This window comes from Polyodon spathula, chromosome 28, assembly GCF_017654505.1.
Source record: "Polyodon spathula isolate WHYD16114869_AA chromosome 28, ASM1765450v1, whole genome shotgun sequence".
Taxonomy (NCBI): Eukaryota; Metazoa; Chordata; class Actinopteri; order Acipenseriformes; family Polyodontidae; genus Polyodon; species Polyodon spathula.
This window is the reverse complement of record NC_054561.1, coordinates 1,265,110-1,289,528: the sequence shown is the minus strand read 5'-3', so window position 1 is coordinate 1,289,528 and position 24,419 is coordinate 1,265,110. Positions and strand designations below refer to the sequence as shown.

The 24,419-nt window shown below is 35.5% G+C and overlaps 3 protein-coding genes across 4 annotated transcripts in view; all 3 read right to left on the bottom strand.

Annotated features, from left to right (window-relative positions):
* The window catches only part of LOC121301930 (homeobox protein Hox-B3a-like), a 59,439-nt gene that overhangs the window by 32,397 nt on the left and 2,623 nt on the right, over positions 1-24,419 (bottom strand). The window lies entirely within an intron of this gene.
* On the bottom strand, positions 7,562-17,102 carry LOC121301751 (homeobox protein Hox-B5a-like). The gene is made up of 3 exons (XM_041231349.1): positions 16,020-17,102; positions 15,023-15,278; positions 7,562-7,757 (listed from the first exon to the last, which is right to left on the bottom strand). Exons 1-3 carry the CDS (start codon positions 16,630-16,632, stop codon positions 7,562-7,564), a joined length of 1,065 nt encoding a protein of 354 aa, XP_041087283.1. The 5' UTR covers positions 16,633-17,102.
* On the bottom strand, positions 19,429-21,770 carry LOC121301934 (homeobox protein Hox-B6a-like). Its single transcript, XM_041231659.1, has 2 exons — positions 20,989-21,770; positions 19,429-19,731 (listed from the first exon to the last, which is right to left on the bottom strand). The coding sequence occupies exons 1-2, from the start codon at positions 21,413-21,415 to the stop codon at positions 19,466-19,468; spliced, it is 693 nt and encodes a 230-aa protein (XP_041087593.1). The 5' UTR covers positions 21,416-21,770; the 3' UTR covers positions 19,429-19,465.

Sequence of the window (24,419 nt, the reverse complement as noted above, 5' to 3'; positions counted from 1 at the left end):
CTTTTCTGTTCACACAAATTCGGATCCACAGGGTGTATATAGGGATAGCATTCTTCGAGGGCTCTGCATTCATAGACTGGCTTCAGTCGTGGAATTGTGGCATTAACACTGACCTCTGTATATCCAGCTCCCTTAAACAGCACATCAGTTGGCATTTGTTCACATTTTTCTTTTTTTTTTTTAATTCTTAAAAGCAGATACACAATCAGTAGTATTTTATCATGCAGCATGCAAGAATTATAAAGTAGATTTTTTTTATTTTTTTGTAGCAGAAAAACAAACGTACAGTTCGGCGTCTTTTGTACAAACAGCGAGTGGTTTCAATGGGTTTTACTCGTTTGCCAGTGTACCGTGTGTGTGTGTGTGAGGCTCCCTAATATTGTAACAGCCACTGCAATAAATGACCCAACATCAATGTGAAATGTGAATCGGTATAGCAGGGGAGTTTTTGCACAGAACACAATGACGCGCGGCTCTTTAAAATGAATACAACGTTCTCTGCCAACTGGGTTTTAATATTTAACTCAATTTAAAAAAAAAATTGGCAAGTTTAAACTAAAGAACTGTTTTTTATGACAGGTAATTTGGTTTTACAGCCGGCTCTAAAGCACAGGATCAAAGGGAAGACGGCTTCTGGACAGTAGGGATCTTCACAGCTTAATGAAGAAAGACCCAGCTCTCACATCCTCAATGATTTAGCGATGTCAAATTTATGAGTTTTTATTACAGTATCTTCTCACTTTGTTATCGAGTTCCCATTACATCTCTAACCCAGTTACCAGAGTTCTTTAAAGGTACAAAAAAGAGCGGCGTCACCCCCAGCCACCAATAATTTTACAGAAGACAGCGATACACAATCAAGTACAAAATAATGATTATATACCAAACGATAAGTGATTTTTCCACTACATATATATATATGTGTGTGTGTGTGTGTGTATATATATATACGTATAGTGTATATTTTATATACGTATGAGTATTATTTATTTTTATATATTAAATAGTTAATAAATATTATCATTATTAATATAATACATAATAAGTATTATAATAGTAATATATTATTATTATTATTATTATTATTATTATTATTATATTAGTAGTAGATAGTATCATCAGTAGTAGAGTTAGTAGTAGGAGAAGCTGTTTAAAGGATCTTGATCAATTAGCCTAATCTATGTTTTAAAAGAGCATTTTTTTACTAGTAGGCCTATCATTAAACTTTAAGAAAAGACATAATATTTACATAAATGTGTATGCTTTATTTTCGGGTTATGTATTACATATATAACACAGCCTTCATTGATAATTAAAATAAAATAAAACAGCGGACTGATCATTACCTTGCAATAGAACGCGACGTCACCTGGCAGTCTGCTGCATAAACATAGCATATTGCATTGGTATATACTTAACGTGTAAATCTAATAGTGTGCGCGTAACTGCATAGCACCCTTCAGTTATTTTAAATAATATATATATATATATATATATATATATATATATATATATATATATATATATATATATATATATATATATATATAAATCAGCTAAAAAAATGAATAACATGTTTTAATTGTGCTCAATAGATCTAGCTACATTAGCAGTAGATTAATTAAACTTGACTGTTTCCCAATGTACTTTTTAAAATTATTTTGTAAAACATGATCCACTACAAGTTTCGCCATGCAGCACCCCCCACTGACAATAACACACACACACACACACACACACACACACACACACACAACACACACACCATAATATAATATATATATATATATCTATAGATATATAATATATATATATATATATATATATATATATATATATATAAGAGGATTCGGCCAGGCCCTTGCTCCCTAGCATGTGATATTAACCATAAAACGTCTGTGTGGTATTTTAACACTTTACTAATTCTGTATATCAAAGAAGTTATCCCTCCATGAGTTGATTTCTTAATTAGAGAGGTATCTGACCCCCCCCCCCGTCAAAAAATACGTGGCCATACCCCGTACCACCTATCCCTTTCCCCCTCTCCTCCAATCAACCTTAATGGATCCCCTTTGAACCCCGTTTTGTTTATATTTGGTAATAAAAAAAAAATTCCTACAGTAATTGAAACACAAGATAAGGGCTAATGAGAAAAAAAGGAAGCAAACGAGAGCCAGGGAATCTACGAAACAAGCAAACAAAAAGAAGCAACGCTGCCCAAGCACTTCAATCAAACGCACAAATAAACCCGATCAAAAAAAATCACAGCGACTTACTTCAGTTCGAAACACGTGGTCTGTTAAGCCAAGCACCTGCTGTGGGCACAAGCAGACCTTTCTGCAAAATGATGTTACCCAAATATCCTGGCTATGCAAACCGGCCCCATTACTTTGTACCTTATCCATTTGCTAAAGTCCTGTCTCCGCGCCCTGAGCATCATGCGCTATTTATACCCCCTTCCTTAATTCTCTAATTATTTCTTATATGGAGAGCCTTACCAGTGCTCTCCTCTCCGTGCCACAGGTTGAATCCATGGCCCGGCAGCGATACTGTCTATATTAGCTCCCCCCTTTCCGTATGCAGCGCCGCAATAGAAAACCCACTTAGACGATACGCGAAGTCTATGATAAATACCAGAAGAAAGACGCAAAATAATCCGTGGCTTACAAGAGAAACGAACTGATAAAAAAAAAAAAAACTGCCCGCAGTAGATCAACTTGAACTGGCGACACAATCCAGTCCCCCGCGCCTTTGTCGTTTTAACCTTGCAGGAGCAGAAGGAAAAGCGCTCCGGAACAAGCAATAGGTTACAATTCAACAAATACACCCCTCTAAAACACACACACACACACACACACACACACACACACACACACACACACACACACACACACACACACACGCACACACAAACACACAACTGTGACAAACCTTCGCTCTTGCATTTTGTTGTAAAACCCCACAAGTTTTTCTTCTTCTTCTTCTTCTTTTCGTATCAATCTCGTTCTTAGGCGCTCTTTGTAAAACAAGTAGGCGTGGCAATGGTCTTACCAGAACATTTTAATATCTCTTAGACGCGCGCTGACCTCCGTTTCACCCCCTGCTCCAAACTCTCCCACTTGCTACGTTTATAGCAATGCATGGATGCATAGATCGCTCTGGCGTATTACCTTTTTTTGTTTTGTTTTGTTGCCCAAATCATTACTTTGGAGAAAAATAGCTAGTAAATGGGGGGGGGGGGGGGGGGGGGGGGGGTTGTTATCAGCCAAACCTAGGAGCTGCATGCAGCTTTATACTCTTCATTACTCTTAAATTTACGCGCAAGTAAAAAAAAAACACAACACACACACACACACACACACACACACACACAAAACAAAAAAACGGTACGGCTTCAAATCTGAGAAATATGTTTTGTAAACCGGTATTTAGTAGAAATATTTAATTCAGTTAAACAGCATACACGAAGGGTCTGGTGTAGGAATTCTTATTTGAACAGTTTTTTGTGATTTAAAAACAAAATCCAATTACATTCGTGAAACTAAACATCTAGGTAGGCTATATATTGCATATCTATCTATCTATCTATCTATCTATCTATCTATCTATCTATCTATCTATCTATCTATCTATCTATCTCTTCCAATAGTTTAATCTATATCGCTATGCGTTATTATTATCTATAGCGCTGTGCATTATATATATACATATATATATATATATATATATATATATATATATATATATATATATATATATATATATATCATATATATATTATATATATATATATATATTACAAATATATATTTACAAAATATATAGTAATTCATTAAAAAAAATAACTTGTTCTATTGAACAAAAATGGAAGGTCATTTTTTATAATGTTTTTATTTAGGGAGAGAACGCCTTACAAAGACACAAAATAGGCTGTATAGATGTATCTAACATTGTGAGTTATTAAACACGTTTTGATATAAATAAGTTCAGTTCAAAATCTCCTTTATTTCTAAGCTTGTTATCTAATGATATGAATCTGTGCTCAATATTAAAATGCGGACCATTTCTCTGCCAAGCAACGGGAGGGTTGCAAAGGAATCAGAATGGAAGCCGTGACCTGCGTTTGAACTCTGATCGGCTGCTTTTGGCTAATGGGATTATTTCCAGTTATTACAACGCGCTCTGAAATTAATGACCTAACGATTATCCTGCCAACCGACGCGCTGCCGACTTTACCCAGGCAACTGTTAATCACTAAATATTAATAATAGGGTTGTTTAGTATCATGTATACATATTATTTAAAATAAATTAAAACCATATGCGATTATAGATGTAATTATTTAATTACCTATTTCTCTCTCTCTATCTATCTATCTATCTATCTATCTATCTATCTATCTATCTATATATGTGTGTGTGTGTGTGTGTGTGTGTGTGCTGCGTTATTAAAATTAACTTGAGACTATGTCGCTTTTTCTACATGAAAGAAAAACTAAAAATATAACAATTCTGCTCAAATGTTTTCTTATTTTGTAGCTCGAGATTTGAAGATGCGCACTGCGCTCACGGGCCTAAGTGGAAACGACCGTCATGCACTTGACATCATCTGTCATCAGTGGCGTCATTAATTCAAAACTTTTAATACAGATCAGGAACATATTGCGATGTCTTAAATTACTCCCGGGTCTTGTTTTGTCTACAAACACATATCGTATAGGTGTGCACTTTAGAAATGATACGCGAGGATGGAAATGGTGTTTACGGGCTTGATAGCACCGCGGAACTCGTGAACACAAGAGCCCTGACAGATTGCAACGCAAACCTATTCAAAATGGACAAAAGTTCAACACCTCGTATAACAATTACTGAAGCATAATAGTTAATGCCTGCCAATTGCGCTGTCACAATAGAAGTCATTGCTATTAAAAAAAATGTATCGTTTTGCATATGATATACACATATTAAAGTTGTGTAGTTTTTTTTTATTATTATTATTATTTTTACATATTTTGTAGAAATCGATAGGATAAACGCCAATCTATTACCTGTGCTGGAGTGATATACAAAGATAGACCGAACAAAGGGACCGCATGTTAATTCTAAACTAGTGTTCTAAATTCTAAACTAGTGTTCTGCTTGGTATTTCCGCCGAGAAAATAACAAAACCGTAATTAATATTCGCGAGTCATTAATGGGAGTTCTTCGTTAATTAATGAGTTGTTGATGTTTTTTTTTTTTTTTTTTTAAATGTACAATAAAAATATATTTTCTGTTTTAAATATGATAAGCATTGTTGACAATACTGCCCGTATGGGGGTATACTATCCTATAAGTATATGTATATAATTAATATATATATATATATATATATATATATATATATATATATATATATATATATAACGTTTGGCAGGCTAAAAAATTAAATATAGATTATTATTATTATTATTATTATTATTATATTATTATTATTATTATTATTATTATTATTATTAACAATAATAAAATTTCTTAGGTCATTAAAATCATGTTAGCTAATGTCAGCTAGACTAAATGACTTGGTATGAATCGATCAAATAAATGTCTCGTGGAAGTAACAGAATTAGATAGGAGATGAAGAGGATAGACTCGTTGGAGAAGAATATCATACCTTCAACTCACCAAGCAAAACTATTCTGTTCTATTTTACTAGTCATTAAACTGTATTATATTATTGAGATTATTATCACAGTTATATTAAGGTTTTTTTTGCCATGCCATTCTTTGACAAAGACTTTGAAATACATAGATAGATAGATCGATCGATACATACATACATACATACATACATACATACCTGTTTGTGTATGTAACTACACGTGTATTATTATATATATATATATTATAATTATTAATTATATATTATTAATAATAATATAATTATTATATTAATAATATATGATATACCCTTAATACTATATTGGGACATTCAATTAATCTAGTAGAGATGCTACGGACATCCTGTAGGGTCTTGAAAAGAAGCTGATTCTTTCTTAGTGGAAAGAAAGACGAAAGCGGTATCTATATATATATATAGGCATATAATATATCTATATAATCATATACCCGCCTATATATATATATATATATATACACACGCACACACACACACACACAGGCAGTAGGGAACAGCGTTAATAATTACAATTATGAAAACCTATATAAACAACATTACTCGTTTGTATTTCACAGCGAGTTTATCCTGAGTTAGAAATAGTATTATAATAATAACAAGAAGAAGAAGAAGAAGAAGAAGAAGAAGAAGAAGAAGAAGAAGAAGAAGAAGAAGAAGAAGAAGAAGAAGAAGAAGAAATGTTATAGTTTTCTGATACCATGCAATTTTTTAAAAACATTTCTATCAGCATATGAATGTAATCCTGGTGGAAATCTGCATGGGAATACTGGAACAGCTACACACGTGGTATATTAATACTAATGTTTATTCCATATCAATGTGTCAACAGGAAACCGTGTGGCCCTTTATAAAACGTGATGTTAATGACCAGGTTTTCTGGCGTATTGGGCAATACACAATACACAATACACCGCTAAATCTATGCGTTTGAATACATACGATTGTATTGGCCCACAGCACAATATAAAAACACTGTTCTTTTCTCTGCATGCAAAGTGAGTAATCCCAACTCATTACACATACTCGATTGTAATTATATAATCAGATATTTCATTAAATCTGTGCTATTCATAAACTAGTCGACTGCAATACCCATTCTCTACCGTCCTCTCTCTCTCTCTCTCTCCTCTATCTCCCTTCATCAATCTTTTTTATTTCTTCATCTCAGTTAGTATCTCCAAGGCACATTTTTTCTCGTATTTCTTTTTCACCCTGTAGGGACGTTTTTTTTTTTTTTTTTTTTTTTTTTTTTTTTTTTTTTATACATATACGATGAAGGTCGATCCAACTGCTCTATCCTCCCCTCGCTATCATTTCTCTCGTCTTTGCGCACAAGCTAGGGTCTTTTTTTCTCTCATTCCCATTTCTCAGTGATACACGGCAGCAGTTTTGTATGGCTCGAGACGGAGTCAGCATGGAGTCACGCACGACGTAAACTTTTGACCCGCAACTTTTTGACCCTGCGGGTATCTCGTTCTACTAACAAGCCTCAGAAGGCCTTGCACGCCTCCGTCGCAAGCAGAAAGCATAAAGAACTATATTAGTCTATACGTCCCAATGGGCTTTTAAAATAGTATTATTATTAATACTGTTAGGTTTTATTTGTTGTTGTTTTTTTATTACATTTTTCGGACATCGGGTTACATTTCAGCACGTGTGTTGTGTATAATATAGATAGATAGATAGATAGATAGATAGATAGATAGATAGATAGATAGATAGATAGATAGATAGATTGATTGATTTAAAAAAAATCTGCAACGAGTTTTGCTTTGATTTGATTGCTTTGATTGAGTTTAATTATTTTAATGTATATCAAAATGTTTGTTTGCCTTTAGTTTTGGCGTTTCAAGTCCGGTACGCGTTTGGGTCTCTGACACGCTATTCAGTGGCGTTTGTCTGCTGTGGTAGGCGAACCTGTCACTGGGCTCAGTTTTGCTTTAATCCGAGAAAGCCACACTCTAACCGGGCCGATGAGGACGTGAAGCCGGAGCTGAGTACGGATTGTGGCTCTCGGTAGATCCATTGGCTGTGAACTTGGTCTGAGGCGGGCTCTAGTGGTGGGTAGAGGGTGATACATTCTGGATAAAATATTAGACACTCACAAACCAAGAAAATACAAACAAATGTATACTTTTGCCGTGCATAACATGTAATGCATATTACATAGAATACATAGATAATAATTGTTTAGTAATTCTAAAAGGGTACAACACGATTTTAATAGGTATGTATGCGTGTTAAATCAGTATACAATATATGCTTTATGTAGGTGTGTTAGAATACAAGTTTTAAAGCGATTACAGGATAGATAGGTATAATGAAGTATAAACGGCGTAGTAAATTCTGTACAGAAATGCATGAGTGAATAAAACAGATGAGACGTGGCAAAGCTTGTTTTCTTGTTTGCCGGTTGTCTGATGAACACATATTTACTAGGGGGGTTGAAGGGACGCATTTAAAGCTGAAAAGCGAAACATTTACGAAAAACTGCGTCAGGAATTTCAGTGCAAAGCGGAAAAGAAAATAGGCTCTCATTGCCAGGGTGATTTGGCAGCGTGCGTGATGCAGACACTGAATTTCTAAATAATTAGCTTGACAAACAGCTCAGGCCGTTAAAAGCAAAGCCCTGGCCTTGAAAAACAAACTACACAACACGGTCAAATATACCAAGTAACTGCATTGTATATATATATATATTCAGCAATATTATATATATATATATATTAACAATGGGATGAGCACTCGACAAATTGCTGTTTAATTTAAAATTAATTAATTTCAATAAATTAATATTTATTTAAATTTTTTGGCCTACATCAGATGTTATGTATTTAAAAAAAAAAAAAACGATTAGAAATACTGGAAAATGCAGCGATATATATATGTATATATATTTCGACTCTGTATGCATTACACTTCGATGTCTGGGCTATTTGAAAAATATACGTATACATAACAGATGCTAAAATATATATTATACACTCAGGCTCTCTGGTGTATGTAAACTCGCTTACTAATGACTCTCTGCTGGTGTTCCTGTTTACTCTACAGGTATATAGAAAGCTAAATATATATATATATAACACAATATATTTCTATATAACAATGGACTATGCTCGAAGACCATAACCCTCGCGCATAGGAAACCGCGCGCTGTAGTCTGGTGACCTCCGAATGATCCCTAGCTCCCTATGAATTATTGATGAGCTGTAAGTACAGATTCCCCCTATCAATATGCAAACCGCATTACACGTTTCAAATGGCAATCTAATCGTTCGGAATCGTTTCGTTGCGATGTTTTTTAAAGATCTATGCCTCTCCCCAACGACCTCTATCCTAATATGTTTTTATTTTAATTTTACTTAAACAAATAAATATACACATAAGCAGGGGCATGCACAAACAGGCCTGCGTCAGTACAATACCCGGTGAAATGTTGGTGTTTTGCAAGATCATATTAAAAGTTTTTGTGATTTAAAAAAAAAAAAAAAAAAAAAAAAAAAAAAAAAAGTGAATCCAATTATATTCTTGAAACCAAAAATCTGGGTATGAAATATCGCATACACTGTAAAGAAATACCGTATATGTACGGTAAATTTACATTAATAGAGACATGTTTTTATTTATATTAATTACGGTAAATGTTGATTAATATTAATGTAACATACTTTTTAAAAAATGATTAAGTTCATAAGACGGAAATATACACTAGAATTAATCTTCAAATACAATTTTATTAAGTCAATATTAAGGTACATTTACTGTAAAAATACGGTATTTTTTACAGTGTATGGCAAATCTATCTATCTATCTATCTCTCTATCTCTCTATCTCTCTAAGTATACACACAAGGGCGTATTTTTGATCCACTATTTCTCTGACCATGTCTTTTTCTTCAGAAGCGTTGCTTGTTTCCAAAGTTACAGGAACTCGTTATTAAAACTTGCATGTTCCTCTTGAAAATATCCGTCTCATCAAACTATTAATTTGCTTTTTCAAGTGTTAGTCCTACAGTCGTTTTAAAATCAAGACAAGTATGAAAACTATAACATACATATTTTAAACTCACACGCGCGCGCACACACACACTCGCGCGCGCGCACACACACACACACACACAGCCTTTTCCCATTACAGTCGGTGCTTACTTGTACGAACAAAACCTAAAACTTAGCTTCGTGAGATCAGTTGTTTAAACATCTGCATGTGCAAGTATCGAGTCACACACCTCACACAGTTAAAATGCAATGCTTTTCTCGTCTGTATGTCTGCAAAAACGTTTGCACAGGCAAGTGTAGTAAATGACAGCAGTCTATAGCATTGTCTGTCTGTCTGTCTGCCTGCCTGCCTGCCTCTCCAGGTTTAAAAAAAATAAATCACTGGGGTTATACTTAAAATAGTTTTATTTTTGTCAGTATTCGATATTGATATTTGGGTTTATTAGGTAACCACAGAGACTAAAGGCCTTGCATTCCCTGTATATTTCAAAGAGAGGAAGCCGATGAAAAATGTAAATGACAGCTCTCGCCTTACTTCGCGGTCAAGACCCTGTTTTCCTGTTGACTCTCTCATACTTCCCTACTCTATCAGCAACAAGACAAGGGGGAAAAAGGATGACAAAAAACACTGTGAACTTTAGGAATTTTGACCATCAGTCCTATACAGCTAGTGAGGCTAACGCATTGTGAAGCACGCCAGATATTGGGTGGACAAGCCCCCCTGTTTAAGATGGTGCAGATTGTAAGTGCCACGGGGAGGGCTTGAGAATAGGTTGCTATGTATATATCGACAGAGTTGGCTCTGAAATGGCTGATTGGGTCGTGTTTATTTAAAAATAAATCTTTTACAGATTGGTAGGCATGTGGTTCTTAAAAATGCATCGTTTTATGATGTAGATTGCTAATCTATAGTATACTAGACGACAGATAAGGCAATAAACAGATTGAGATAAATATTTCTAAATACAGTTGCTAGTCGATATACCACTTCCTCCTGTTATTGTCATAGAATCTCACTGTAATCGAAATATTTCTATAACTTTTTCTTGTAACATATACTGCAATAGTATGTTACAGGGAGCGTATTAAGCGATAATTACACTCAGGATCAAGAATTAAAAAAAAAAAAAAAAAAAAAACGTGGGGTTATGTTTAGTAGTATATGAAACAGCAAGACACTGAATCTACTGTTATTGGAAAGAGGCCGAGCTTGTTTCCAAAAACTGAACATGCAAACAGTACACAGAGATTGTGGTTTTCCAGTCCGGCATTATGAGATAAAGGGCGATGATTCAGATAAGCGCATACCTGCGTTTGGAAAAGCAGCGGTACAATTAGAGCAAAGCGCGCATAATCACAGTGGACAGACGAGCACCCAACTTGTTATGTTACTGTTTTGCTTTGTTTCCAACGCATACCTGTGTAAAGGTGTGCCGTCTGTGTCAACATTTAGAATCGCATGCAAATACGCATAGTGATTTGAAGCCGGACATTTCGTGCGATGTACATTTAGGATCAGTATTGATGATGCAAAAAAAAAAAAAAAAAAAAAGGATTGTAGCTTAATTAATAATAATAATAATAATAATAATAATAATAATAATAATAATAATACCCAACTACAACTACCACACACCGCGCTACATTTGCAAAGAGGTGTCATTTTGATAAATCTCAATTTAATTTTGAAAGTTTTCTGCAGCTAAATAATTTTGAAACAAACGTTTAACCCTACTTTTGATCCAATGCAATGCCGTCTCCATACTAAAGAAAGGAAAACCCATAACTGAGTTTCGATAAATACTTTCGAACCGCGAGACAAATAAAATATTGTTTGTTTGTTTTTTTCGTCTTTTTCATCTGATATATTCTAAACGCAGATTTCTGCTTGGGTTTTTTGTTTATTTATATACTGTTTGGTTTTTTTGTTCTTTTCATTATATATAATTCTAATATATATATATATATATATATATATATATATATATATATATATATATATATAATATACGTATGAGTTATAAAAAAACTATGTATTGGAACTCAGAAATAAACACCAATTCGCTGTCGGTACTCTGGTCTCTATAAACGCGCTTTCTTATTGAAGTTCACCTTGTCAGTCCATCTCATATATTCACATTTTCAGATCGTTTTATCACTTTTTAAAATAGTATTTAATACTGAAGAAGAATGTTTTAAAGCAAGAGACGTGCTTTAAACGTGGCCCTGTCAGTCTGTGGTATTGTGATTGCTGATTCGGAATCTACGAATCTGTTTGGCTGCAGGACGCGTCCCTGAGAAATATCAATAAAGTTCTTACTCATTGTGGTTCTTCAAAACGAATCGTTGTTCGCGTTTGTTGTTGTTGTTTTGTTTTTGTTTTTTTTTGGGGGGGGGGGGTTGTTTTTTTGTTGTAAACCCGTGTTTTGTGGCATGATCCCGGACCACACATAAGCGATTACCAGTTACGCATGATTTTGTCACTGTGTAGATTTCTATAATACACCATAGAACCATCTTTTGGACGAAATGTATCGTTTTAATTGTAATCCGCAAAACAAGAAACAAATGCTTAAACACTCTACCAAGGAGAGTGGAAATCATATTGACACACAACCTATAAAAAACAGGAAAAATCAAATTTTACAGCATGTCAACTCTGTACTTATTTTGCAAGTTATGCAAAAGATAATTGAGAACAAATCATATCAAATCAACGGAGATATAGCTCGTGCACAGTGTATGCAAAACTTCCATATTTTATAAATAACAGCAACTAAATTTGGGGGGGGGGGTGTTGAATGAAATACTGAACCATTACGCATCTATTACTTTTGATTCAGTTACATCTGCTATACCAATTGCAAAGTTTTACCAGCCTTTAATAGCTTGCATACACACACACACACACACACACACACACACACACACACACACACACACACAATGTCAGGGCCTCGTAAAACGAACTGAGAACGAGTTGCCGGCTTCTTATAATGACAGTACAATTACAAAAATAAAATGTTATCACTACTGTTCATTAGTTATCACTACTGCTCAAGTTAACCAGCTAAGTAGCCAACTACATAGACAAGCTTTCAACAGGACTTACTTTGAGCTGGAACAGTCTTCGGCCTCGTGTTTGCTGTTTTAAAACTGTACACTGGCACACAGCGGCGAGTGGGTACACGGTTATAACGTCGAGAACGAGGTACGGGCACGACTTGTATTGCATACTGCTAACGCGTTTCTGACCCTTTACAATCCTTCGGAAGCAGTTAAACCGTCACTTGCATTCTAGAATGTGAAATATATAGTAGATTGTCAACTCCCCAAAACCATAAAACTAACTTTATGGACCCCACGTGACTTTTGAGAGCCAGTGAGGGTTATCTCTCTCTGGTCCGGATGATTTTTACGATCTAACTTCTAGATAAAAACCATCATCCATTTGACATCTAAATGCCATACCTACTTTTGGTTTAGTTTGGGTATGGTTAACAACAACCACCCCCCCCCCCAACACCCCACACCCCTACCACAAAAAATAACAAACGAAAGGCCAAGTCAGCGAGCAAACAAGGCGATTCAGGCCGGCAGACAGGCAGCGCAAGGCGGATGGCAATTACAGTTTGCTTCACCACTCATCCTCAGCTCCTTCCTAAGCTCAGGCACTACCGTACCATTGGGGGGGGGGGGTTAATTGGTAAGTGTACAAGTTCAAAGTTTACTTTGTTGTAAAAGGGATAAAGTAGGTTGTATGGGATTGGCAGTCGTTTGGCAAAAAGGAAGGATGCATTTAGGGGCACCGGGCCGTTTATAAACCCCGAGGGCGGTTAGGGCTGATGGTGTGCACTGATTTTTAAATGTATTTATTACAACCAGAGCGGGGTAAAGGACATCCCTTTTCTGAAGGTTCGCTTCTTTAAATGTAATAGTGATCGATTGTAGCAAGCAGGGCGGTCATTTTGATATAGTGATTTTATGACGAGTCCTATCAAAACGCGTTAAGTTTTAGACACTTCGCGACAGGTAAAAGATGTAGCGCGTAGCAGCAGGTCTGTGTGTGAGACCTGTGTTGCACTTACAAGACCCCACAGAATGTACCGAGATGGGTTTTTGTAAAATGCTTATTTCCTAGGCCTAGCGGTTTATTCCGTGTGCTTTTCAAGTGTATTTATGTTCGCTGCTAGAACTCTGCAGCTCATTAGAATATTCTGCTCTTTTAATCGGTGACATACTCAAGCGCGAGAATGAGATGGATTCAGAGGCACGTTAACGGCTGTATTTTGTTCTGCTTTTATTTTTGTTCTTTGCTGTATTTTTTGAAATATTCTTTTAGCAGCAGCAGGCATGAGGAAAAGAGAACGTAGAAATGAAAGGGCTGCAATCAAGTGGCTTGAATATGAGAAACTTTATTTATTTATTTTTAACTTCAAGTTGAGCTACAAACAGTTACAAAAAGCTTATTGGCAAAATACTAACAGGCATGAGAGTCGCCATTATTATTATTATCATTCACTCTGCCTTCTACATGTTACATATTGGTCACATTAAAAATATCTAATATTTACACCCATTTTGGAACACACGAATGATTAATCACTATACAATTATCTGTCTTCTTTTTTACGAGAGTGGAATTATACACAGGTATGAACGAATAAAGACAGAAATGCAGACTGGGTTTTACATTTTACAATAAAAAAACTAATTGAAATCACTATAACGACGTACAGGCATGGAAACAAAAAAGCAGGAGGAGGAGAAGAAGAAGAAGAAGAAGAAGAAGAAGAAGAAGAAGAAGAAGAAGAAGAAGAAGAAGAAGAAGAAGAAGAAGAAGAAGAAGACATTTTGCAAATGTAAGAGCAACACCTTTTAGTCTACAGCATCTTGTGGGCAGAGTATATAGTAGGCTGTAAACATCAAACTATACAGTTGTAATCTATTGTAAATAAGTTATAACATTTAAGCGCTCACAGAAGCATTCTGACTTCCAAGAAAGCATTTTCATAGCACTTGGCACATAAACAACACTTAGAACACTAACAACGGACTATTGATCTTGTCCTTCCAAATAATAACAATATAAAAACAGAAACAAAAACACATTTTTTGTGTTACCAGTACCACAGTAGAACTTTTGAAGTTGCCTTAAAAAAAAAAAAAAAAAAAAAAAAAAAAAATAATAATAATAATAATAATAATAATAATAATAAAATAAAAAAAACTGTAAAGACATCAACAACATGCTAAGGGCGCCTTGCGGAACAGTACTCAATATTTAGAAAAATTTAATTTTTTTTTTTTTCCATTGCATTTCTAAATTATGGTGTATAAAATGCGATTCATTAAATGGTTGAAATGCGCTTCCTCCAGTTGCCAGACTCATGCTTTTGAGTTTATTGTCCTTCTTCCATTTCATTCTTCTGTTTTGGAACCAGATCTTGATTTGCCTTTCCGAGAGGCACAGCGAGTGTGCGATCTCGATTCTCCTCCTGCGGGTTAGGTACCTATTGAAATGGAATTCCTTCTCCAGCTCTAATGTCTGGTAGCGAGTGTATGCAGTACGGGCCCGTTTCCCATCTGGTCCAGTCATATCTAAATACCATGGATACAATGTTTCAATAAACATTAGCTCGCTGTGGACCACAAAATACTGCACAATATTGCAAACGTGAGCAGATAAATATAAAACACATCAGGAGAACACGCACACATAACTGAACTCACATTTTATAATATTGACTTTTTTAAATTATATATATATATATATTATATATAATATATATATATATATATATTATATAATAGACTATATATATATATATATATTGACAACCGAAGGCTATTTTTTGGTTTGTTTTGTTATTGCTATGTGGTTATATTTGCATTATTAATTGTTTGATTCACAACGCTGCATCGTGAGATTTAGTAAATAATTTTTCATTAACTTCATTTCATGTCCCACTTATGTTTTATCTAACAAATCCAAAAAGGAATCCTCGGTGTTTTCAGTCTCCCTTACTCTCTACCTCCCTTTCTGTCTCTCTCCCCGTCTCTGTATTTTTTTTTCCAACTTCCTCGTTTTTAATTCTCTTGCACGTTTTGTTTTTACACTAGATACAAACACGTTCCCACTTTCTTTCCTTCTTTCTTTCTCTCTCACATTCTTTTTTTCACTACACGAAGATTTATGGCGTTTTTCAAAGGGCAGTCATAGGTCTAGAACGCGTAGCTAATACACCTACAGGAAAACGCTTAACAAACAAAACACGGAGACTAATAACACGGCATGGAACAAGGAAAAAAACATACAGAGATACATATAGAGGTATATACCATGGTTAATATGTAGCTTCCTCATCCATGGGAAAATCTGGGGCGGTTGCCCTTCTGATGTGGGAGTAGTAGAACTAGCTGCTCCTTCGTTATGTTGCTGATGTTGCTGAACCCTGGGAATGCTGTTGCCGGATCTAAGAGAGCCTTCCTCGGTCTCCGAAGAAGCGCTCGCCTCGTCCAGTTCTGTAAAATGTGCGCCGGTGCAGTTTTTGCTGGTGCTGCTGGTGCTGCTGTTGCTGATAATGCCCGGGTTGGCGGGCTGGTCGGACGGGGGCGAGGAGCATTTGGGTCCCAGGGTCTCGCTGTTGGAGCAGGGGAGGGATTCGGGGGACGAGAGCGAGCAGCTGGAGGGCTGTCTAAAACGGCTGTCTTGTGCCGGCGACTGGAAAGAACCGGAGCTTTCCCCAATAGTCCCGAAATGGCTGGGAGTGGCGGATCGGTTCACGCTGAGGTCCATTCCATTGTAGTTGTAGCCGTACGAGCTCGAATGCATGGTGCCGGTGTCCCTGTAAGTGCCGTTCATAGCGCTGCTACTAGTTCCATAATTTAGCAACTGATAGTCGGGGCCATTTGGATAGCGCCCCGAGAACGAGTTTACAAAGTAGGAACTCATTTGGTTTATTTTAGAGGGCTTGATTTGTAGATCTAGGTCGTTATAACGCTGTGCTTCACGATTTATGATGTATTAATGAATTATAGCTATGCACTGTACTTGGTTTTTGCTATGTATGCGGCCAAATATGGGGGTGGGGGTGCGTGTTGGGAGTCACGTGCTTTTGTTGACCAGTCGTAAATTCTCACTGATGACTTCAAGAGGTAATTCATGCTCCGTGGTTACAAATGATGACGAGATGAGAATCGTTATGCTCGAGTCAACGCAAGACACCCAGAGCCGGATTGTGCTGCGTGCTGGCAGAGAGCGCCACTTACTGGGTATAACATGTATTACACACATGGATGATTAACGCCTTTGATTTATTATATTATTTCTTTGTTTATATATATATAGATATATAGCTATGTACATAACGTTTATTTACATATCCATATATAGATTGAATCCACATTGAAATTAAAGGCATATCTAAATATAGGTTATTTTTCATATCCTGTCTTTATTATATTCTCAACTTATTGAGTAAAATATTAACGGTAATAAAGTGGTATTATAAAAAAAGAGATAGGTGTGTGTGTGTGTGTGTGTGTGTGTGTGTGTGTGTGTGTGTGTGTGTGTGTGAGTGTGTGTAATAAATTCTTATTTTTATGATTTTAATGTCGTGTTTGGTTATGGTGTTTGTTTTTACTAGAAGTGAATGTGTTACATGTATAAAACACTGCTCAGAAAACAATATAAATCATACGTATGTTTATTGTATTTCTGGCAATTAGCATGCTTTTATTTAGAATGTGATTGGCAGTATATAACTGGCCCTTTGCTATTTCTGCAGTGTGCCAGTCAAAGGCTTACAAAATGTATTTTAATGTTATAAAAAATTGTGCGATTCATTCAAATCTATAAGCGTCATTTCTACTTAATTTCCACTACAGTTTAAACGGAACTATAACTAAATTGTATTATTAATAATATTACAGTTCTAATGTAGAAAACTGCAGCTCGGGTAGCTAATTTGACAGAAATATGCGTCATAGTGAAATGCCATTGCATTCGAATACTTGTAAATAACTGCAGTGCTTCAATAAGGAAGTGTTATACTCATGCAAATTATACATAGCTTCATATACACAAAATCTTATATACAATATATATATATATATATATATATATATATATATATATATATATATATATATATATATATATATATATTTATTTATTATAACTGTGTTTTCTAATATAAAGGGAAATAGCAGCCAATTCTTATCTGTATACCTTGAAGAACAATAGACCCAAACCCCCTTTCGCTTTGAGCGTGGCCTCTGTTGCAGAGATAGTACAAGTAGAGGAAACTGCGATTGGAAATATTTGATGCAGATTACTGTACTGTAGCCGGGGAATGGGAGGATGTTGACTTTATCCGCCGCCTGTTCCTATAGGTAAATCACTGCCCTGGACTGAGTTGCAAGATGGTTTTACCACCATGTGTGTGTTTTTTGTTTGTTTGTTTGTTTTGTTTTCTATTGTTGTTGTTTTAAAGATAGTGTGTTCGCCATTGCAAATAGAATTCTGTAATTACTATTGCCGGCTCAGGCAAGGCTAAAGCAACCTGTTCACACGTTATAGCTAAAAAGGCATTATAGCGCTGTTTAGAGAGATTACATATCTATCTATCTATCTATCTATCTATCTATCTATCTATCTATCTATCGATAGATAGATAGATAGATCTACGTGTATAAGTGCCGACCAACACACGTGCCCGTCCACGTTTTAAAATAATGTCAGCGAAGTTACAAAGCCACGGCGCTTACTTTGTAACACTACTGCAGAGAAACTCTCCGCTTTGATCTCGGGCCGACGCGAGCACCGTACTCTCCTTTTCACTTATTAAACCCCAGGCCGTTTCCTGTATCTGCCCCCCGGCTCACTCCAGCTTTTAATTGAACTTTTCAGGAGAAGCTAGGTATTTAGAAAAGGAAACACAACAGCACAGTTTCAGGCAGTGTTTTTCTATTTATTATTATTATTATTATTATTATTATTATTATTATTATTATTATTATTATTATTATCTAGTTGTTCAACAAGAGGTAATCCATTAGAACACACTGTCTTGATGAATGTGTACACAACATGTTACAAATTTAATTAAATATGAAAACTTTTAAGATCCATCAAAACAAGTTTTGTTGTTATTTAACAATTTGTATTTGAGGATAATATTTTGTAAGTATATATATATATATATATAATGTGACACACAACACACAACAAACACATGTATGACCACGCACACACACGTGTGCCTGATGGACACGCTGTGCGTATAACGCAAGGCACACCGGTGTGTGTGTGTGTGTGTGTGTGTGTGTGTGTGTGTGTGTGTGGGGGGGGGGGGGGGATTATTTACAAAAAAGGTACTTAGTTGGAGCTCGCAGGTAAAAGTTTTTTTTTTTCTTTTGATCCTGTACAAGACTGAAAACGTGAACACCAATAAAACATATTGGAAGAACTCCTTATTTGCCATAGTCATAAACAAATACAACTTACACGCACATACATACACAACCACGATGTAGCCCGTTTGCCAGAAAAAAATAACAATATGAAATGCAATTAAAATATATAAAACAATAACCGAAGTTGCTGGCATAGGACACCTGTACACATTTACTGAAGCGCAAACGTTATCGGTGCAAACGATGAACAGTCAAAGGGTTATACAAAACAAAATAATTAAAGTCTTCAATGATAAAACAAACAAAAAGAAAAAAAACAGTGTTGGGATTTTTTTTATGTTTAACTTGTATTTTCTATTTCTTCTTTTTTATGACTCTGTCCTCTTTTCTTTTTCTTCTTCTTCTCCGCTCGTCTGGGAGGAGTTCATCAGTTTATTTTCTTTTTTCCATTTCATTCGCCGGTTCTGAAACCAGATCTTTATCTGTCGTTCTGTGAGGCAGAGCGCATGGGCAATCTCGATCCGGCGTCGCCTGGTCAGGTAGCGATTAAAATGGAACTCCTTCTCCAGCTCCAGGGTCTGGTACCGGGTATAAGTTTGGCGACCTCTCCGGCCGCTTGCCCCAAAGCCCGGACCTGTTAAGAAAAATAAAAAGAAGGAAGCGTTCCTTAGAATTTGCACCAGCGAACATGCATAACAATAAACGTGGAGCTGACCACTTAAATCTGTTTATCTGAGGACGTGTACCTGGTTTGTTTTGCAAAAGAGGGGCAAAGCTGCCAGCGGCATATGTCAATAATAATAATAATAATAATAATAATAATAATAATAATAATTACGACTTATTTAATTCGTCAATCAACGGCGTTTTTTTTAATGTGTTTTGTTGTCGTTTGATCCGCGTGGACTTGGTATAAAAGAATCTAAAATGATCGGTTGTCCTTGCACTGGATTTAGAATATTATCGCCACACAGCGCTCTGAGCTAGCCAGTACAGCCAGACACAATAATAGATGTACGCATTGGAAGAATAATTAGGTCTATTGATCAGTATAACTGTGCATTAACTAATCTACCTGCCTCTCAACTGTACCAGTGCACATCAACTCCACTTCTGTGAACAGACAAACAATTAATCTAAACACGGAGACAGGGTCCTTTTTGAGTAAAGAAGACACACTTAAGAAAGCTATTGATCTTACACAAGTCCGCTAATTTAATACTCTCTCAGTCGAGTATATATATATATCATATATATATATATATATATATATATATATATATATATATATATATATATATATATATATATTTATATTGATCAAAGTGAACGGGGGCATTGGTATTCATGGCACTTAAAATGTTCTTCTCTAAACGTGCGCATCAACGTTTCATATCTTACGTTGTATAATACATGCATTTTACACGTATGCATTTCTGAACTGTAAATCGCATGTTTTTTGGGTAGCCCCTTATAGATACGACACCACGTCATATACAGCTAATCGTGCAAACTCTCATCTCACAGCCCTATCCTCGGCTAGGTTGGAACTAGATAGAAACTATTTTAAAGGCTGCAATACGTGTTTTCTATGATTTGGAAAGGTTTGACTGCGCTTCCTGTGGGTTCAGGAGAGCTTGAACCGTACAGTCAATGTAACTATTTACAGCGTGCAGACCGCAAACCCAACCGCATTACAGTAAACAGTATCTATTATCCTGTGTGTATCAGTCACAGTAATACAATAAGAACACTAATACTAATAATAATAATAATACATTATGAATAATGATGATACTATAATACTACTATATACTATGTATTATAATAATAATAATAATAATAATAATAATAATAATAATAATAATAATAATAATAATAATCCACTTACCATTGCAAGAATTCATTCTTTGCATCCATGGATAGACCGTAGTAGCTTTTTGGTCTTCACTCTCCCCAAATATGTTTTTATTCTGCGCCGCGCAATCCGACTTCCGCTGGTCTGGATTCAGAACCAGAGAATGTTCTTCCAAACCGGAGATCGCGCAAGACGGGTCCTTTTCTCTGTAAAAACCAGCTGCACCGTAGTCGCAAGCGGCGGAGGGGGCTGTCCGGCTGTAGGCACCGCTGGCTTGGTGGTAGTACGAGGAAGGGTACGCCTTGTCTTGGACGCTGCTGGCAGCTCCATAAGCAGCGCCGGGGTAGTGTCTTAAAGGATCCGTGTATCCAGATGAATATAACGGTATCTGGCCCAGAAATGAGTCCTGTGCTCCGGGAAGATTCACCGGAAAAGTAGAGTTTACGAAATATGAATTCATCTGGACCCTTATACGACAGACACCTTTTTGCCAGCTTTATGATTTGTTGTGTTTTATAGTCCAAGTGGTTTAACTATTAGTACTTTATCGGAGATTGTGCTTTTAGCTGAAGGGGGGTGGCGAGGTGCCAGTACGGGACAGAAGGAAACTCGACCATCTGATCAGGAGCTGACCAATAGAGAGAGCGCTTGAGAGTGGAATAGCACCCACGAGGGGCTCCAGAATGCATGCACCAGGGAGCCGTGGCTATGCCAGTAACCAGCCACCTTCGTTTTGTGTATACCAACATGCAACGCTAATCAAAGACGGATTATTCTTCAGTGATAAATTAAACATGTTTTTAATTACATTTCAGTAAATATATAGCACTGTTTTTAATTCGCTAACTAAATTACGCTTTCCCTTTCTTAAAAAAAAAATCGCCTAGATTTTATTTAAAATAATAACTCTAGTAATAAACAACAAGAACTCCGATATTATAGATTTTTATTTATTTCACATCATTTTGTACTGTATTTATTTATTTGTTTGACATGTTTTTTTTTCTCTTCGATGCGGATTTTTTGTTGGTTTTCTTTAATACTTCATTGTTTATTTGATCTTTTTTTTTTTATTCCAATTAAATGCATGCGTACGAGCTACGTGTAATATTCCATTGCCAAATGTATATCCCTTTTGCTTTACTTTTATAAGAAAAAAAGTCGATTTCCAGCAGGGCACTGTATACTGTTTTACTGTAGAGCTATAGAGAAAATCCGTGAGGCGTTCATACCATACAAACACAGTGCTACCTTCCTTCGTCTTTTGCCCTTCAAAGATTGTGAACCTTACTCCCGTGCGTTCAGTTTTATACCAAGTGATGTGTAATTAATGCATTATTATTATTATTATTATTATTATTATTATTATTATTATTATTATTATTATTTATTATTAGCACATACCTACCCGTGTCTAAGCCTTCTTTTAGCTGTGTCAGATCAGTTACAACCTTTATGCTATATGTAACTAAAGCAGACTATTATCTTCAGAATCGAGCTATGCTTTTCGGAATGTAGAGGTACAGTTCTATAGTCATGATTTATGACAGCTACCATCTTGAGGCAAACTCGTGGCTCTTTGTTTGTTATACAGTAAACAAGGTGGCTGTGATCAGGGAAGTAACATGTACAGGAAACGGGTTTTTCCTTTCTGGCGGTTCTCTATTATATCATTTTTTTCCCTTTTCTGTTCTCTTGCAGTGTTTCCCCATTGTGTATCCGAGTTGGACTCCGAACAACGTAAACACACATGTTTGAAAACTCACGCGATTTTTTTTTTCTTTAAAAACACACGGACTGCAGAAGATATGTGAAGATGAAAAAAATATATATATCACACACACACACACAAAGACTGTGCAGGAAACCAAAAGCGCGCACCTATGTTTTAGACTTGTCTAATCTCCCTTTGAAAAGAGTAAGAATCCAGTGTGATTTTAACTATGAAGACCGATTGCATGAAAATAATATGTTTGAGAGCTGCTAAGTGCACGTGAGTAAAATATTTTGTTATTTGTGTGTGTATATGTGTATATATATATATATATATATATATATATATATATATATATATATAATTACAATACTTATAATATATATATATGTAAATGTTACTTTACATATGTACATACAATTACATTCGTGTACAAACAACAACAACAATAATATAATAATCATAATATAATATTTATATTTGTGTACACATGACATAATGACGATTCATTAAAAGAGTAGACACACGATTCAAGAACCCAACAACGGATATTTGAAAGTTTTGGGTTCGACAATTGTCCAAACTGGTGAACGCCGAGCCACCAACATACGATAACGGTACGGGACGAGAGACTATTACCCTGCTTGATATGTTCTCACTGGACACAGTTACATCAAAATGTGTCAGAGAGTAGTTTTAGAGGCGTACTCTCTCTCTCTCTCTCTCTCTCTCTCTCTCTCTCCTCTCTCTCTCTCTCTCTCTCTCTCTCTCTCTCTCTCTCTCTCAATTCCCTGTATGCTCTACAGTGTATAGGTTAAAGATGGAAAGGGAACGTTTCAAGTCGTAAACACACCGTGGCGACAGAATTGGGTTTTGTAAACTACCTCCTCTGGTTTATAAGAAATTAAATTCAGAAAGAAGAAAAAAACAAACAAACACATACATCGCCATGAAGGCTAATCTGATGTTTTAATAGGTTGGGTGCTTGTAATTACACATTCTGCCATATTAAAGAGGTGCACAAAACACAGGAGGCTTTTTCAATTATCCTCCCATCGCGATCACAAAGAAATATTTGTAAGTTTAAATGCACACTAAATCCAAATACGGCATACCATCGTCACAAGCATTTACAAAGGCAGCGAGATCAGCAGGTACTCGTCCTATGCTATAGCCATGCCTCGAGTAGCTATATAGCCAATATGTGTAAATCCGGACTGAAACACGTGGGTTATCCTGCTAGCTGTCTTTATATTTGTTATCATTATATATATATATATATATATATATATATATATATATATATATATATTCATATATATATAATATATATATATTATATATATATATTATATAATACATTAATCGTTGAAAAGTGCATGATTCCTTAGGTCACGTTGAAATAATATTTGAAAAAAAGTAAAATAAATAAGAATAGGTTGTTCGTGTTATTTAGACTGCACTGTTGCAATGAACGCCTGTGAAATATGCACACCGATTTTGTGTAAAATTTAAATTTAATAGACAAATAAAAGCTTGGAACAAATTCAATAAATCACATCTCAAAACACCAACATGATGATGGATTTAATCTATTTACAAAAAAAAACAAAAAAAACGAATAACAATAAGAATGCCTATAATTTAAAAACGCGTTATGCAGAATGTTTGCATTTGTGAGGTCTTCTCATTGACTCTCACTGTATTTTTATTTATTATTTCTAACTCCAGTCTGACAAAACTCCACAAG

Bases quoted from the DNA above. Each gene is read 5' to 3' on its own strand.
- LOC121301934 (XM_041231659.1), bottom strand. From the start codon at position 21,415: ATGAATTCATATTTCGTAAACTCTACTTTTCCGGTGAATCTTCCCGGA. The intron at 19,732-20,988 runs GTAAGTGGATTA...TTTTCTTAACAG, and splicing joins AAGAATGAATTCTTGCAATG to GTCCGGGCTTTGGGGCAAGC.
- LOC121301751 (XM_041231349.1), bottom strand. From the start codon at position 16,632: ATGAGTTCCTACTTTGTAAACTCGTTCTCGGGGCGCTATCCAAATGGC. The intron at 15,279-16,019 runs GTATATACCTCT...CATGGTATTTAG, and splicing joins GAAGCTACATATTAACCATG to ATATGACTGGACCAGATGGG. The intron at 7,758-15,022 runs GCATTTTATACA...TATTTTATCCAG, and splicing joins TTTCAACCATTTAATGAATC to AATGTATCACCCTCTACCCA.